This window comes from Symsagittifera roscoffensis, chromosome 4 (assembly GCF_963678635.1).
Source record: "Symsagittifera roscoffensis chromosome 4, txSymRosc1.1, whole genome shotgun sequence".
Classification (NCBI taxonomy): Eukaryota; Metazoa; Xenacoelomorpha; order Acoela; family Convolutidae; genus Symsagittifera; species Symsagittifera roscoffensis.
The window spans coordinates 6,271,279-6,285,856 of NC_087065.1; the positions used below are offsets into that span (position 1 = coordinate 6,271,279).

At 34.2% G+C, this 14,578-nt stretch overlaps 1 protein-coding gene and 1 long non-coding RNA gene across 2 annotated transcripts; both read left to right on the forward strand.

Annotated features, from left to right (window-relative positions):
• The first annotated feature begins 364 nt into the window (after positions 1 to 364).
• On the forward strand, positions 365 to 4,799 carry LOC134843545 (uncharacterized). Its single transcript, XR_010162600.1, has 3 exons — positions 365 to 470; positions 3,996 to 4,058; positions 4,712 to 4,799. It is a non-coding gene; the product is annotated as an uncharacterized LOC134843545 (long non-coding RNA).
• Positions 4,800 to 7,838: 3,039 nt separating this feature from the next.
• LOC134844713 (uncharacterized) lies at positions 7,839 to 10,417 on the forward strand. The gene is made up of 5 exons (XM_063861526.1): positions 7,839 to 7,957; positions 8,151 to 8,393; positions 8,653 to 8,910; positions 9,239 to 10,053; positions 10,409 to 10,417. Exons 1-5 carry the CDS (start codon positions 7,894 to 7,896, stop codon positions 10,415 to 10,417), a joined length of 1,389 nt encoding a protein of 462 aa, XP_063717596.1. The 5' UTR covers positions 7,839 to 7,893.
• The last annotated feature ends 4,161 nt before the right edge of the window (positions 10,418 to 14,578 follow it).

The following is a 14,578-nucleotide window of genomic DNA, read 5'->3' on the forward strand; positions in this document are numbered from 1 at the left end:
TTTTAATTGATGATAATGGTTAATAATTGTAGTTTTAAATACTGAAAATAATCGATTAAAAACATCTACAAATCTCTTTTAATTTTAAATAGATGATGAAAATCAATATTTTGTTTAATTTTTTTGCCAATATACCGTGGCTACACTATTCTGTGGTGCTTATGAACAGCAATGCCTGGTTTTCTTATTGCTTGCATTTTTCATACGCAGAGGAAAAAGAGATTAAAAGAAATCAAAGATTTTTAATGGGTGGCAACTGCGTTTTTTACTCTTTCTTATTCAAAAGTATAAATTGTAAAATTAATAACTTTGAGCTATAATCACAGATCTTTGCGACGACGATAAAAAGAATATTTGCCACGAACTGGCCAACTGCATCTTCGATAGCGGCCATTTTGATCATATTGACGATGAAAAGGTACAATGCGAGTGCTTTGAACATCTACACGGCAACGGACACTACTGCACAGGTTAGTTTGGAGTGCGGTCAAAACGTAGACGTAAAGCGCCCGTCAGCCAATCAGAATCGAGAGATGAAACCAAACGTGCGAAATATATTTTTTTCTCAATTCTGGTAAGCTACCGACGTGTTTTTTTTTAATATTTGTCTACTTTTTGCTTCGTAACCGTTTAGTTCGTGACCTCTAAAATCAACATATGTATGCTTAGCATGTAAAATTGGCTGTTGATGGCTGAAGGTTAAAAACGATTGGTAAAAGTAAAAAAGCCCATTTATATGTTTGTACAAGTTATTTAAATTTGAACAAACACACTCTAAAAACAAATGCGGAGCAATAAGCAGAATCGTCCTAGTGCAGAATGGGTCCAAGAGCAGAAAAGCAAAAAATATTGACTTATGTTGGTTTATACGGGCTAATTGATAAGACAATTATTAGAATCGTCAAAAAATACCACGAAAATGCATAAATTAAACAAGACTTCTCGTATCAGGCCGAAGCCCTGAATGTTCCCACTGCATGGGCTTCAATTTTTGCGTAGGCTAAACCGAGAAGATAATAATGGTCTATGGAGCAGTAATAACATTTAAAAAAATTAAATGTAAAAAAATATAACGAAAAACTTTTTTTTTCTAAAACTTGAAATTTTTATGAAAATCATCCCCCCACACGCTATTTAAACTACAAAAAGATAAATTTCGCTCCTTGTAACAAATCAATTATGGCAAAAAGGCTTCTTTCAACCAATTTGGGACGATTTTGTAAGAGGGATTAAATCTCCTCTTACGCGATATTAGCACGAAATTTATTGCCCGTTAATTGTCCCAAATTGGCCAAATTGGCAACCTTTGAACCCCCATAACTTTACGAAAAAGGATCACAGGTAAAAAAAAATTTCAAATTTAAGCTCAAGACAACAATACCTTTTGAATGATATAAAAACAATTCCGTCAAAAATGGCTAGTTAAAAAGTCGAAATTTGTCTGAAGAAAAAAACCCAGCCCGAGCACAAATATTCCGTTACTTTTAAATAGAAAGTCGGAAAAACAATTTATTGAATAAGAATTGAATAATTTTATTGTTTATTTATTAAAATTTTCTTTTAAATTTTCATTCAATTACCTAAGTTATGCATAAAATGTTCGTTGCTTTGGTATTTTTGACATTTCTGAAAATCAACTTACCGATTAGCTTATATAACTTGATATTTTTCAAGTTTTCTGCTTTTAGACCATTCTGCTTATTGACTGCCCACACCTCTAAAAACAAAAACAAGCACACCCTAAAAAAAACTGCACTCTAATTTTTTGCGTAAGCTATACCGAGAAGACAATAAAAAGCATACAGATTTATAATGAAATAAATTAAAATGCAAAAACAAAAAATGGGAAGAAGCTATTACCCAAGTTCGTTCTAAATTCATGAATTTTAGATGCTTCATGATTCAAAACATCGTTGAATAAAAATACCATTTACCCACCGTAAATTTTGATTACATTTTGCAGAGCGAAAAAAAAGAAAACTCAACAGGTAGTTTTTTATAATTAGCAAACTAGAGAATGAACCCATCTTTCATTCTCTGGTGTGCAATCTGCTCTGCTGTAAACTTCCGTTAAAAAAATCTACTAAAAGTTGACGTTGAGATACTATAAATGAACAAACCATCCGCTTCTTCTTCCAACATAAAATAACCCAATTTTCAATGAGAGTCGGCTACACCCCATGCTTGTCTCAACATGAAAGCTTGAAGTTTTTTTGAAGAGAAACTAACTCCAATTCTAGAACTTTCTCCGACAAAGATCATTCTCACTTTTTGTTCCGACGAAAGTAACGGAACTTTTGTGCTCGGGTGGGTTTTTTTTCTGACAAATTTCGACTTTTTAACTGGCCATTTTGGACGGGATTTTTTTTCATTCAAAAGGTATTGTTGTCTTGAGCTTAAATTTGAAAAGATATTTTACCTGTGATCATTTTTTGTAAATTTATGGGGGTTTAAGGATTGCAATTTTGGCAAATTTAGGACAATTAATACGATGATATGTAATCCACTTAAGAAATCGTTCCAAACTGGTAGAAAGAATCTTATTAGCCATAATTGATTTGTTGCTAGGAGCAAAATCTATCACTTTGAACTTTATACGACGAGTGGGGGTGTTTTCACAACAAATCTGAGATTTTAAAAAAATCAGTTTATTTTTTAATACATATAACTTTTTTTGTTATTAATGCTCCATATACCTTAAAAGGCAGTCGGAACATTCAGGGTTTCGCTCTGATACGAGCAGTCTTGTTATTATATATGTCTGTCCGTATGAATAAGTGATTTTCTCTAGCAGTTTTCATACTTAAAATATCTGGGATTGAAAGTTTTCTGAAAATTTTGACAACCTTCATCTAATGATTATCACAGTACCATGGTCTCTTGAAAAAGTATGTTTCTGTTTATCATTCCTTTTGATCTGAATCATTTTAAATTTTCAAATGATTTCTTAGAAAATATGGATTGTGTTCCACAGATTCCAAAAACTTTCACCTGGTAGTGGATGGTTTTACGCCTCAAATTTGTTAACTAATCAGCTCATAAATATCTATTATACCTATACAGAGTCTTCTAAAGATTTTGATTACAAGAGATTTTTCCATTGACAAAAGGTTAGTTAGTCATTTCTCTAAATTAATCAACGCGGCTCAAAAAATTGAGCCTTCCAGTAACATTCACTTTTTGTAAATGTTGTCGAATTGACAATTTAAAACTAGAAAGCATAATTTATGAAACTTTGAAAAAGGAAAAAATTGTTGAAAAAAAACTCATTGAATAAGGGTACTGCAATTACAAGCTAGTCTGAGTAGCAGAATTTTATAAATCATAACAAAGTCGTAGTGCTGATTCGGTAGTGCTTAATCATAACAAAGTCGTAGTGCTGATTCGGTGCCGATTTAAGCTAACCGAACAAAACAAACAAAACTTGAAACTTAACACGCATTTCATTCAAACAGGATTATTCTTAGAAAAACGTTATGAGAACAGAAACTTTTTAAAATTTTTGAAATTTTTGAAATTGTTGTATGTGGTAAAAGTGACATTTTTGACATTCGAACCAAAATATAATTTCCTTGATACAAAATTTCGGAAATTATAATAGTTTTGAAAATTTTTGGGCAACAGAAGATACGCGTTTTGGTATAAACTCTTTCAGAATTCGCAAAACAAATTGAACCACGATAAGTGTGTTGAAACTGCAAATACTTTTGAGCTCATCAGTTTTTGTCTAAAATTTGCCCAAAATGAGAAAAGCGCGTTTAAAATTCTCATCCGGTTAATTTAAATCAGCACTTCCTAAGCATGATTAAAAACTTGGAGGCTAAACCGAAACAGGAACCAGAAGTGCTTTTCGGATTCTAGGTCAAAAGCAGGAACAATCTTTTGACTCTGTGTACCTGAACAAACTTGTAACCCCAAACAACTTTTAGTCATTGAGGGTTAAGTAAGGTTTGATACAAATGTGTAATTTTACTCATGCGAGTTTATTTTGACAGGGTATCAAAGAATTGATTTCGATCATGGACCTAAAACTGTTCTTGGAAACTTCAATTTGATTGGTGAGTGGTCCCTTTCACAACTAATTTCGCAATATTTAAACGTTGTATTGACGAGCGCAGTCATTACGCAGCCAAACTCGGTTTTTCAGCAGAGCACAGAATTGTGCTTGGTTGCGTTTGGATTCCATTGACATATTTTTACGAGCTTCTGTGTTTGCTGTAGCTGTAATGAATTCATTGACAAATGTTGCCTACACAAAATTATGTTAAAATTTTTTTGTTGTGGATTCCAGTGACAAAAATTCACACAAACGCAAGCTTTTTCGGGAAATGGGTTTTCTAGATAACTAATAGTTTAGTTCCAGCCCAAAATTTATATCAGACTCTCTCTGAATTTATATGACTTGAAAACTGTCAATTTGAAATAATTAGTTTGCGAAAAATTTTAAATTTTTTGAAGTAGAAGGAGAAATAATCCGGCTTTGCAACCATTACAAACCGAATCGAAACGATCTGCTTGATTCAAAATTTTTGTTATTTGAGGTAAAATTTTAACATCTTGGGCATGGGTAGCGAGAGTTTGGTTGTTTGAAGAAACAATTAAACTCAAAAATTTGTTGAACTCAATTCTTTTTCTGCAAAAAACTGCATCACACATGAAAAAGAAGACTTTGCCTGATACAAGAATTTAGTTCACATTTTGTGTTCTCTAGTTGGCGATGTTACTGTCTTGTTTGATCAACATGTGTATCAACGGAATGACGACGACACAGGCAGGGGTTCAGAATTGCACTGCGTGACCTTTCAAAAAGGAGAAATACAACCGTTTGAAAATGAAAGAGAAGCTACTGAAGATGAGTTTGGACTAAAAATAGACTTAGAACACCGTATTTACGTCGATTCAATCGGTATTTACAACGCTTACGGGGCCAACGCAGGTTTGAAAAACTCATATTGTTAAAATAGCATAAAATTGTACTATGAATTTTAAAAATTTTGTCAGCATTATAACAACTTTGAGCGCACAAAATAGCATTTTTTGCTCTTCTGTTAAATTAACCGAGAAGTTACCTTATCGTCTTAAGTTTTTTATTGCCCATATACGTATTTTTCGAATCAACATTTTGAGATAGGTATTATAAAAAGAGAAACGACTAAATTCTTGAACCAATAGTAAAAACTTTTTTATAGCTATCCTGAAACAGTGAAAACACTTCAAATCAGCGAACATTGGGACATTTTTTTGATTTTCAAATTTAGGTGAAACCAATAAATTTGCCATTAAGTGCCACCAAGTATGCATTTTAGCAAAACTTGAACACACGTCTTCCAAAAATGAATGCAAAAAGATAATGAGGGGTTTCGGAAGCTTCGAAAAAATCTTGAGCGAGACATACGGCTTTAAAGCCCACAAAATTGCAAATGCTTCAACACTTTTACATTTCATCGAAACCGTACTATGAAGGGAATGCTTTCCAGCTTCACTGAATTCTCGTCATCTGGATGTTCGGATCTGTAACGAGACCGGATGCCAGTTGTGCGACGACAGAATTGATTCTAGCTCCCCGCTAGGACAAGGTTAAGTGACTTGCTCCCAACTTCTCAAAACTACTAAGAATTCTTATAACTTTAACTAAAGTGTTTTCGTCTATATAAAAAAAGTTTCAGTGTTTTGGTCTATATTTACACTTATAGGAATTGGAGCGGATTTACACTACATTATAATCTTCTGCGTTTTCTAGCAGTCCAGTAAATCGAGGGCACAACTTGGTAATTCTTCTTCAATAGGCGATGATTAAAAAAAGTATTTTAAAAGGCTCTTAAGGAGAGAGCTAAAATTATATACCTCGATAACGAAGCCCGCGTTTAGTTTCATTCGTCAGCCGCCTCGTTAGTTCACTTTTAACAATCGATTTGGCAACAGTTCAATTAAATTAGCAAGTATGTGTCACCTCAAAACCAAATTATGATTAATTGGGTAACTTCCCAAGCATTATATTCAAAAATCCCGTCTGCTATATAATCTCCTGGGGATAAGGGGAGGTCCTTTTTATAAGTAACTACTTCGTATCCCGACCTTTTATCTATCAAGGGCAAGGTCTTTGCAATTAAGAGGTCCAATCATGCCAAAAAATATCTCCTAATTAATACCCTTTTAGCTTTTGCTCCATTTCCCAGTGTATAAAGTTCCTCCCCATTATAAGTAAGTGGACCAACTCCCACTTGCAAAGGTTAGGGCTAGTGAACAGGCCACTTTCCTTTTGATAATCCTGGAACATTTCGAACGATGTTGGCCTAAAACACCAAAAGATCGTTTAGAGGTCACTTCTGGGGTCCCCAAGGGTCAATATCCACTTTTTCGGGTTAAAAAGTCCCATGGCGATTCAACCTTCCAACCGATTCATTAAGTCCATTAAATCTTTCCTGGAAAAGGGCTATTAACGCCAGAAGGAGCCGCCGGAAGGTTTTATTTCAGGCGTAATCTTTTTTGGGATTAATATATAGTGTCTTTTGCAGCCATAACATCAAAAGGGCGTTTTTCACAAACGCTATCTGCTTCCGGTCCAACCACCGAACTTATTTCAATTTATAATTCATAATGTATCTTGTCACAACCTGTCGTAACTGAAAATTTCGGCTCCCCGTCGTGTCGGGGACTATTCACTTAAGGCATAGCACAAGAAATAGGTATCTGGGGTTCCAAATTTAAGTTTTCGCAAACTACTTTTGTAACGTACTAAACTTTGGCCCCTTTCCCACCGCTAAATATTGAGTTTTATTAGGGCAATTTGCACTTCCTGGAACTGTTATCACCTACGCCATGGGATCTGGCTTCTTCATGCCCGTGTCAATTCATCCCTAGTATCCACCCTGTGAGGTTCATAGTGATAGCTTTTGTGATTTCCCATTTGGGAGATGATAGACCAAAATTACTTCACTTGTGTTTTTGGACACAAGAGGGTTTAATTCTTCATGATTCAAACTAATTTTGGACTCGATTGTTCATCTTTTACTCTTCTACTTACCTAATTGACAAAACATTCTTAATAGTACGTGCCCATCTTTAGCCTCACCATACTGCATCCAATTTCCAAGGGAAAACTTTGTATGTCAAGTTCTTAGTTCGCCAAAAGAGTATTAAGATCACCAATTTTACATTATTTTTGTCATCTCAAAGCGTTAACGATATACCCTGGAACCTCATGGTTTGCTGTAAGCAACTCTCCTCGAAACACCGTTGTTCAATGCATCATTCAGATAGCGATTTTCAAAAGAGCAGACATTTTTTATTATTTCGATTTTTGAACGAAAACATTAAAAAATATATTTGTAAATTAGCAAGAGATTCCTAGTCGCGACTTTGAGCGATTTTTTTGTTTTTAGATAGTTCAATTTTAGGTTTTTATTCCACTCGGTTTCAATTTGAAATATAAGTCCTGATTGGCTATGGATTTTTGGTTGATTTAAAATAACTAGCGCAACCAATTTGATCAATACATGAGGAAGAAACTTACAGAAATACGGAGTCTCGACCTGGGATTTTTTCAGTTGATTTTTTCGAAGTGGTTTATCACTAATCCTCTTTGTACTTTTTTATGTTACCTTAATTTGCATGGAAGCAAGTAAATACATTCAAAATACGGTGATCATACAACACGGTAAGACTAAGACTGAAAAACAAAGAAAAAATTCTTCAGAAAAGTTTATTTTGCATTTTTTTTCGAATCGTTCATCACCAATCCTCTTTGTTCGTTTTTGTGCTACCTGAGTTAAAAGTAAAATCACTTGAGTGCAAGTAAGTGGAAGCTAGTCACTTGACCTTCTGCCAGTTCTGGAAGGGGAAGCGGGATGGAACTACCTCGAATGCCAACTGATTGGCACCAATGTGCGCATCATGACTTCAAATGTCGATGACGTCACCTTGGCAATCTGTGAAATGGAGTTTATCGGATCAAAAGGTTAAATTTCGAACTTGAATTTTTTGAAAAAAAAATTAGGCCAGGTTTCTTAAAAGATACTGAAAAAGATCGTTTTCTAGCTTCAAAATTAAATGACTAGATGACATTATTTATTGTTGACACTATCGCAATCAAATTTCAAATACCTGAGTTTTTGACAAGAAAATCAGAGTTAAATACGAATTTTGTTCAGTTGGGAGTTTTGGAAAAACGATGCTTCCAATTGGTGAAATCCAAAGTCCTGGAATCACCATTTCCGGGACTGCTGATATGGATGAATATTTTGACAAACTTTGGGACGGACATGGAAGCACGGATATTAACAATTGTGTGAAATTGGAGCCCAGCCAGAGCAATCGGACCGTTCTGAATATTCATTTCAATGAAAGAAATTTTGTGTCACAGATTCATATTCTGTTCGCCAACCATGAATCAAGTGAGATTTGATTCCATGTTTCATTTGGTCATGGAAAATTTTGATGGCTATATTTTGTCTATTCGACAATAATCAGTTAGACCTTTGATACTTGGAAAAACTCGCTAAAATTTAGATTGAAGAAATTAATAGATATTGGCAAAATAAAACATGCTCAAATCTTAGTTTAAACAGCCTGCAAGCATTTTCACAATCTGATAAATTGCCTCATTAAAAAAACGATCAATTTTATATAAAAAAATTTTACAATTGATTTAAGTTGCCAATCTGAAGTCACTGACGGCGATACCGTGTCAAAACGGAACCAACGGACAAGCCTGTGACCGGGCTTCTTGTGACCTTGTGACCTCAGCTAACAGGGGTCAATGGGTCATCGTCGACTGTGCAAGCTCGAACATAAGTTCAGTTCTACCGGTGGATATTTTACAATTGGAAGTTGAGTTTCAGGATGATATTATCACCGACAATGCAGAAGGAAATTCCATCGTCTTCATTTGCGAAGTGAAAATAATTGGCAGTTAGTTTTAAACATTTTTGTAAAAATATTCAGTTTCTTGAAAGACGCTTTCAAAAAACAAGGTTTGTTCAGGGCAACTAAAGGGTGGGGGTTGTTGGAGAGCGCCACCGTTCTCAAGAAATCGACACCATGAACAGGCAAATGTTCCCCTTTTGGTCTTTTATATGGCACGCTCTATTTGCCAACGAAATTCAAAAACGCTAACTGATTGTTGTTAGAGCGCAAATGTTTATTCAAAAATTTTCATAATATCTGGCTTTCAAAAACAATCAAATAACAAAGGATGTTCGAAAACAAGGCTTTTTGTCAGATTAATTATTACTTTTAGAGTCATTCCATGATCCCAAAATTTTGACACATAATCACGTCCTGCGCGAATCCAACCTGACAATCAGCTGGACTGTGGAACCCTCTGAAGCCTCAATTGAACTTCGAATCGCTCCTGGAATTAATTCACCAGTCGCCGTTTTTTACCCTGACACTGCAAGCATTTTCATTAACCCCTTGAGCCCTGGAACTAGATATTCTGCTATGATGATACCTTTTATCAACAACAAATCTGTCAAAACATATGGAGATTCTGTTTACTTTGATGTTGTAACAAGTTATTTCAAGCAATTCGACTTAACTGAGTTTGTAGTCGATTCCAACTCTGTTGAATTTTGGTTCAATTTGAGTGGAAATTGCGATTATGTCATTTTTTCAATCACGCCTCAAAACCAAACAGTTTCTAAAAAATGTCCCCACGCAGTTCGTGAACGAATTAGGTTCGAACGACTAAACCCGAACAGAGAATTTAAAATTGAAGCTCAAGTATTTTACGAATCAAAACGCGAGGCTGTTTCAAAAAATATCACCACACCTCCGGTTGAAATTAGGCAGCTGAGTCAGAAAACAACTAAAAACGGATTCGTTTTAGTGGAATTAGAGCTGCCGCGCATTTGGACAAAAGTGGTATATTGGCTCAACGAAGATAATCTTACTGAAGTTTTTGCCGAGAGTTTAGAAGACAAAACAAAATTGGAAATATTTGTCGGAAATGAAAGACAGGGTCACGTTTTATATGTGAAGATAGCTGGATTAGTAGAAGGAGCAGTTACCGAAATCAAAGTTGCAGCTAGTATAATTTTGGAGAACATTCAAGTCTCTCGGCTAGATGAAAACGAAACCTCCGATTTTTATTCCGTATTATTCATTTCATCTGTCGTAGGCAACTTAAAGCAGATAAACTTCGCTCTTTCTCCAGAAAATTCTCCAAACGACACTACCCGAACTTTTTTTTCAACTAACTGTTCAATTCGAGGCCTAATTCCAGGAAGAAAAACCAGTATAACTGCAACCCCTGTTGACAATATGGGTATAGCAGGTGTAGTTGAAATTAGGACAATCACTCTTCCTCCGAAACTGATGGTTCATAGCTCCAAAATTGGGCAACGGTATCAAATACACTATCCTTCTAGCGGACATGTATTCATTAAAATGAACATTTCTTTCTCAGGTCATGTGAATTATTGGAAGTACAAAGTTATCCCGGGCGAGTATCCTGATTTTCAACTGGACACATTTGGTGAGTGTAAAGAAGGACTAACGAATTCCGTTCTCTTAAGTTTACAAAATGATAAAACTTAGAATGCAGTTTTCAAAGTGTCTTAAATAATTGCGATATTGGAACCAGTTCTAAAACTAGAATTTATAATTGGTTATCTATATAATTCTCTAATTCTAAAAAATATTCTTAACTAACCAATCATATTCCATAACTAACAGTTACACTTATTTGTAAGTGCTGAAACTACTTGTAGTTTCAGCACCAGAGCAATTTGAATTAAACTTAGAATAGGGTTGTTCTCCTTCTGGAAACTAACTCGCATAAACCAGTATACATGTGGAGATTTATATGTGAAGATATGTGAAGATAGCTGGATTAGTAGAAGGAGCAGTTACCGAAATCAAAGTTGCAGCTAGTATAATTTTGGAGAACATTCAAGTCTCTCGGCTAGATGAAAACGAAACCTCCGATTTTTATTCCGTATTATTCATTTCATCTGTCGTAGGCAACTTAAAGCAGATAAACTTCGCTCTTTCTCCAGAAAATTCTCCAAACGACACTACCCGAACTTTTTTTTCAACTAACTGTTCAATTCGAGGCCTAATTCCAGGAAGAAAAACCAGTATAACTGCAACCCCTGTTGACAATATGGGTATAGCAGGTGTAGTTGAAATTAGGACAATCACTCTTCCTCCGAAACTGATGGTTCATAGCTCCAAAATTGGGCAACGGTATCAAATACACTATCCTTCTAGCGGACATGTATTCATTAAAATGAACATTTCTTTCTCAGGTCATGTGAATTATTGGAAGTACAAAGTTATCCCGGGCGAGTATCCTGATTTTCAACTGGACACATTTGGTGAGTGTAAAGAAGGACTAACGAATTCCGTTCTCTTAAGTTTACAAAATGATAAAACTTAGAATGCAGTTTTCAAAGTGTCTTAAATAATTGCGATATTGGAACCAGTTCTAAAACTAGAATTTATAATTGGTTATCTATATAATTCTCTAATTCTAAAAAATATTCTTAACTAACCAATCATATTCCATAACTAACAGTTACACTTATTTGTAAGTGCTGAAACTACTTGTAGTTTCAGCACCAGAGCAATTTGAATTAAACTTAGAATAGGGTTGTTCTCCTTCTGGAAACTAACTCGCATAAACCAGTATACACTAGATCTATTGAGACTAGGAGATATAAGAGCAAGGTTAAGATTGGTATTAGACTAAGAAGTTGCACGAATCTATCCATCCGAAAAAAAGATAGCGTGACGAGCAGACGGTTTACCTTATCTGAAATTACTCTATGAGTACAGTAAACCGTACATAACTCATCTGGTGCGACCAAAAAGTCTCGAACAGACCTTAACTAACTTAGACTTACAAAAAATAGATTAGAATTAGACAATTGCAAAACTGCGAAAATATTACATGAAATAGACAATTTATTAGAAATATCTCTCCGACTAAGTAGATCTCCACCAATTTTCCAAACAATACGAGAAATACCAGATATTACGAGAAGACCAAGGACAAGGCACGATCTACGATTAGGAAGAATTCTACCGGTTGATTTCATGATAGTACGACGGAAACCAGAACAAACCTATGTATTTAGGATCAGTTCCGCAGTAAATTTAAATTTTTTTTCAATGGCATAAGATTTGAAAAAATCCTTCAGTAACCTTAATGGTGCTAAATTTACTATTTATACAATAACGACTGATAAAAACAACACAAGTTGTTCCCTCCAAAAATCTGCAGTTAAAAAAACATTTTAATAAAATATTTTATTGAATAAAATTATTCTTAGTTTTAATAAGCCATCAAATAATTTCTTCATCCCAGCTTCATCATCTAAAAAATAACAGCAAATTACACAAAACTAATATCATCCTGAACTTCAATCTTAAGCTTTTCACACTTAAACTTTTATCTTAAATGTTATCAGGCTTATCCTTGTTTTCTCTTAAAAGTATCTCAACTTAAAAAACAGATCATCAAAGCTTTCCTTGGATCTTTAAACAGTCACTTAAATTAATTTTCTTTTTTTCTGGTCATCAAACTGAACATTTTTGTTCCCCCCCCACATTTTCAAAAGTGTCTAACGACCTCAAACGTCAATTCACTACCCAACCCTTATGAAAGACCCTGAACTAATTGAAATTTTCGAAAAAACTAACCATTCTAATTAAGTTAACTTGTGACGAACTTCGGTTATTCATCCTTCACTTGATCCCCTTCCTCTTAGATGACCCAGGCTAAAACACTTCAACTTAATAAGTCATAAAATATACCTAACGATCTACTTGCGTTCTGATTATACATGAACTTTGTGGATTGATTTACTATTCTCCAACCCTTGATCACTAATCACAACCCCTAAGTAAGATTAGGTAAGTCTATCTTAAATTAGAACTAGTCACGAGAAAGTAAAAATTCATTCTCACGAATCGGTATACCACTCTCTCTCCAACCCGTCAAACCACGACAATCTATGCCCCAAGATAAGATAACCACACAAAACGCGTAAGAACTAACAGTTTAAGAAATTAAAAAACTCTAAACCAAATTTTGCATCCATCATCCTAAACCTATGTCAAGAGATAATCTAGGTAACAAACAAACAATCGTATTACATAATTGTTTAATTAAAAACGAAAGATACGACCTTGTAATAACAGCACACAGACAAACAAAAGGATATATAAAATCAAAACGACAAACACGAAAAAAGACAATCATAACAAAACAAAAACAAATTATCAGAAAACGATTTTCAAAAAAAGTAAACGCAGTCTCAGAATCAGACACAAACACAACACAGGAACTTCAAAAATTAAAAGATTCCATAAGTAAAAATAACCCGATCGACGACCAAATTTTTTTTCTGACTCAGAAGCCACAACACCACCATCAACAAAAGAAAAAAGGCAAAAGAAAAAAGTCATATACCAACAAACCAATACGCCTATATAATTGGAATCAACCAATAAGACATATTGAATGTTACACACTAAGAGATTTACAATATTAAACATAATCAAGTACGACGAAAATTTTGACGATAGCTCAATTCTCCCATTTCTTATAAAACCACTAAATGATCCCTCCCGAGAACAAGTACAATTTTGCCATAACTTAATCGTAAACTTATTTGAAAAAGGAATTAGCCCATGTAAACAAGAATTCCCTGAAGTACAAATAAAACGACAAATCCTTGATCACTACCTAAAAAATATATGTAATATCACATCACAGTATGGTATATACACAATCGAAACCAAATCACCAAAACAAATTCACCAAAAACACCAAATACAAACAGACGATATAGATATAGAATTCTCGAAAATTTTTACAGACTATATAAAAAATATACAACACCAAAACTCACAAAGAGCAAATTCCATATTCACAAACGATGTATTCTCAAATATTTATAGCTATCTATCTATACTAGAATTGAGAGAAACACAGGGTGACTCACCAATTCAAACATCCCGACATACAGCTGTAGGACAAGAAATTACTACTTTTTCAAAACTTTTAAGCACAATCCGTGAAAATCTCACTAATAACGAAATATCACAAAATGTTAAACACGATCTACAAAAATTACTAGCATGGTTTATAAATGATTATTTTGCCCATAATCGTGACCTGATATCAGTAGCCAGAAAAAATTTCCAAACACAAAATTGAGATGATGAAACTATATTGGCAGACAAAACATATTATGTTTGGGACCCTGAATCGTCTCATCCATCATCTATTAATATACCAACTGACATCTCAATCAAGCAATGACTACGATTTCCATCAATAAAGATTATGTTAGAATAACTCCACTTACTATTGATGCAATACCTATTAACTATAATTCAATATTCACAGATAGAGAAGGAAATAATAGCCTAATTTCTACACCTATTAACCAAAAAAACTGCAATGGAACAAGTGATCTTACACAGCAAGATATCCAAACCCATCACATTTCGTAAATGAAGAAATAATTGAAACAATGCCAACAACAAAACAACAAAGCATTTCTCCTATTCATCCAACACTTACAACTCCAAAAAATAAAAACACAGTATTTCCACAAACAAC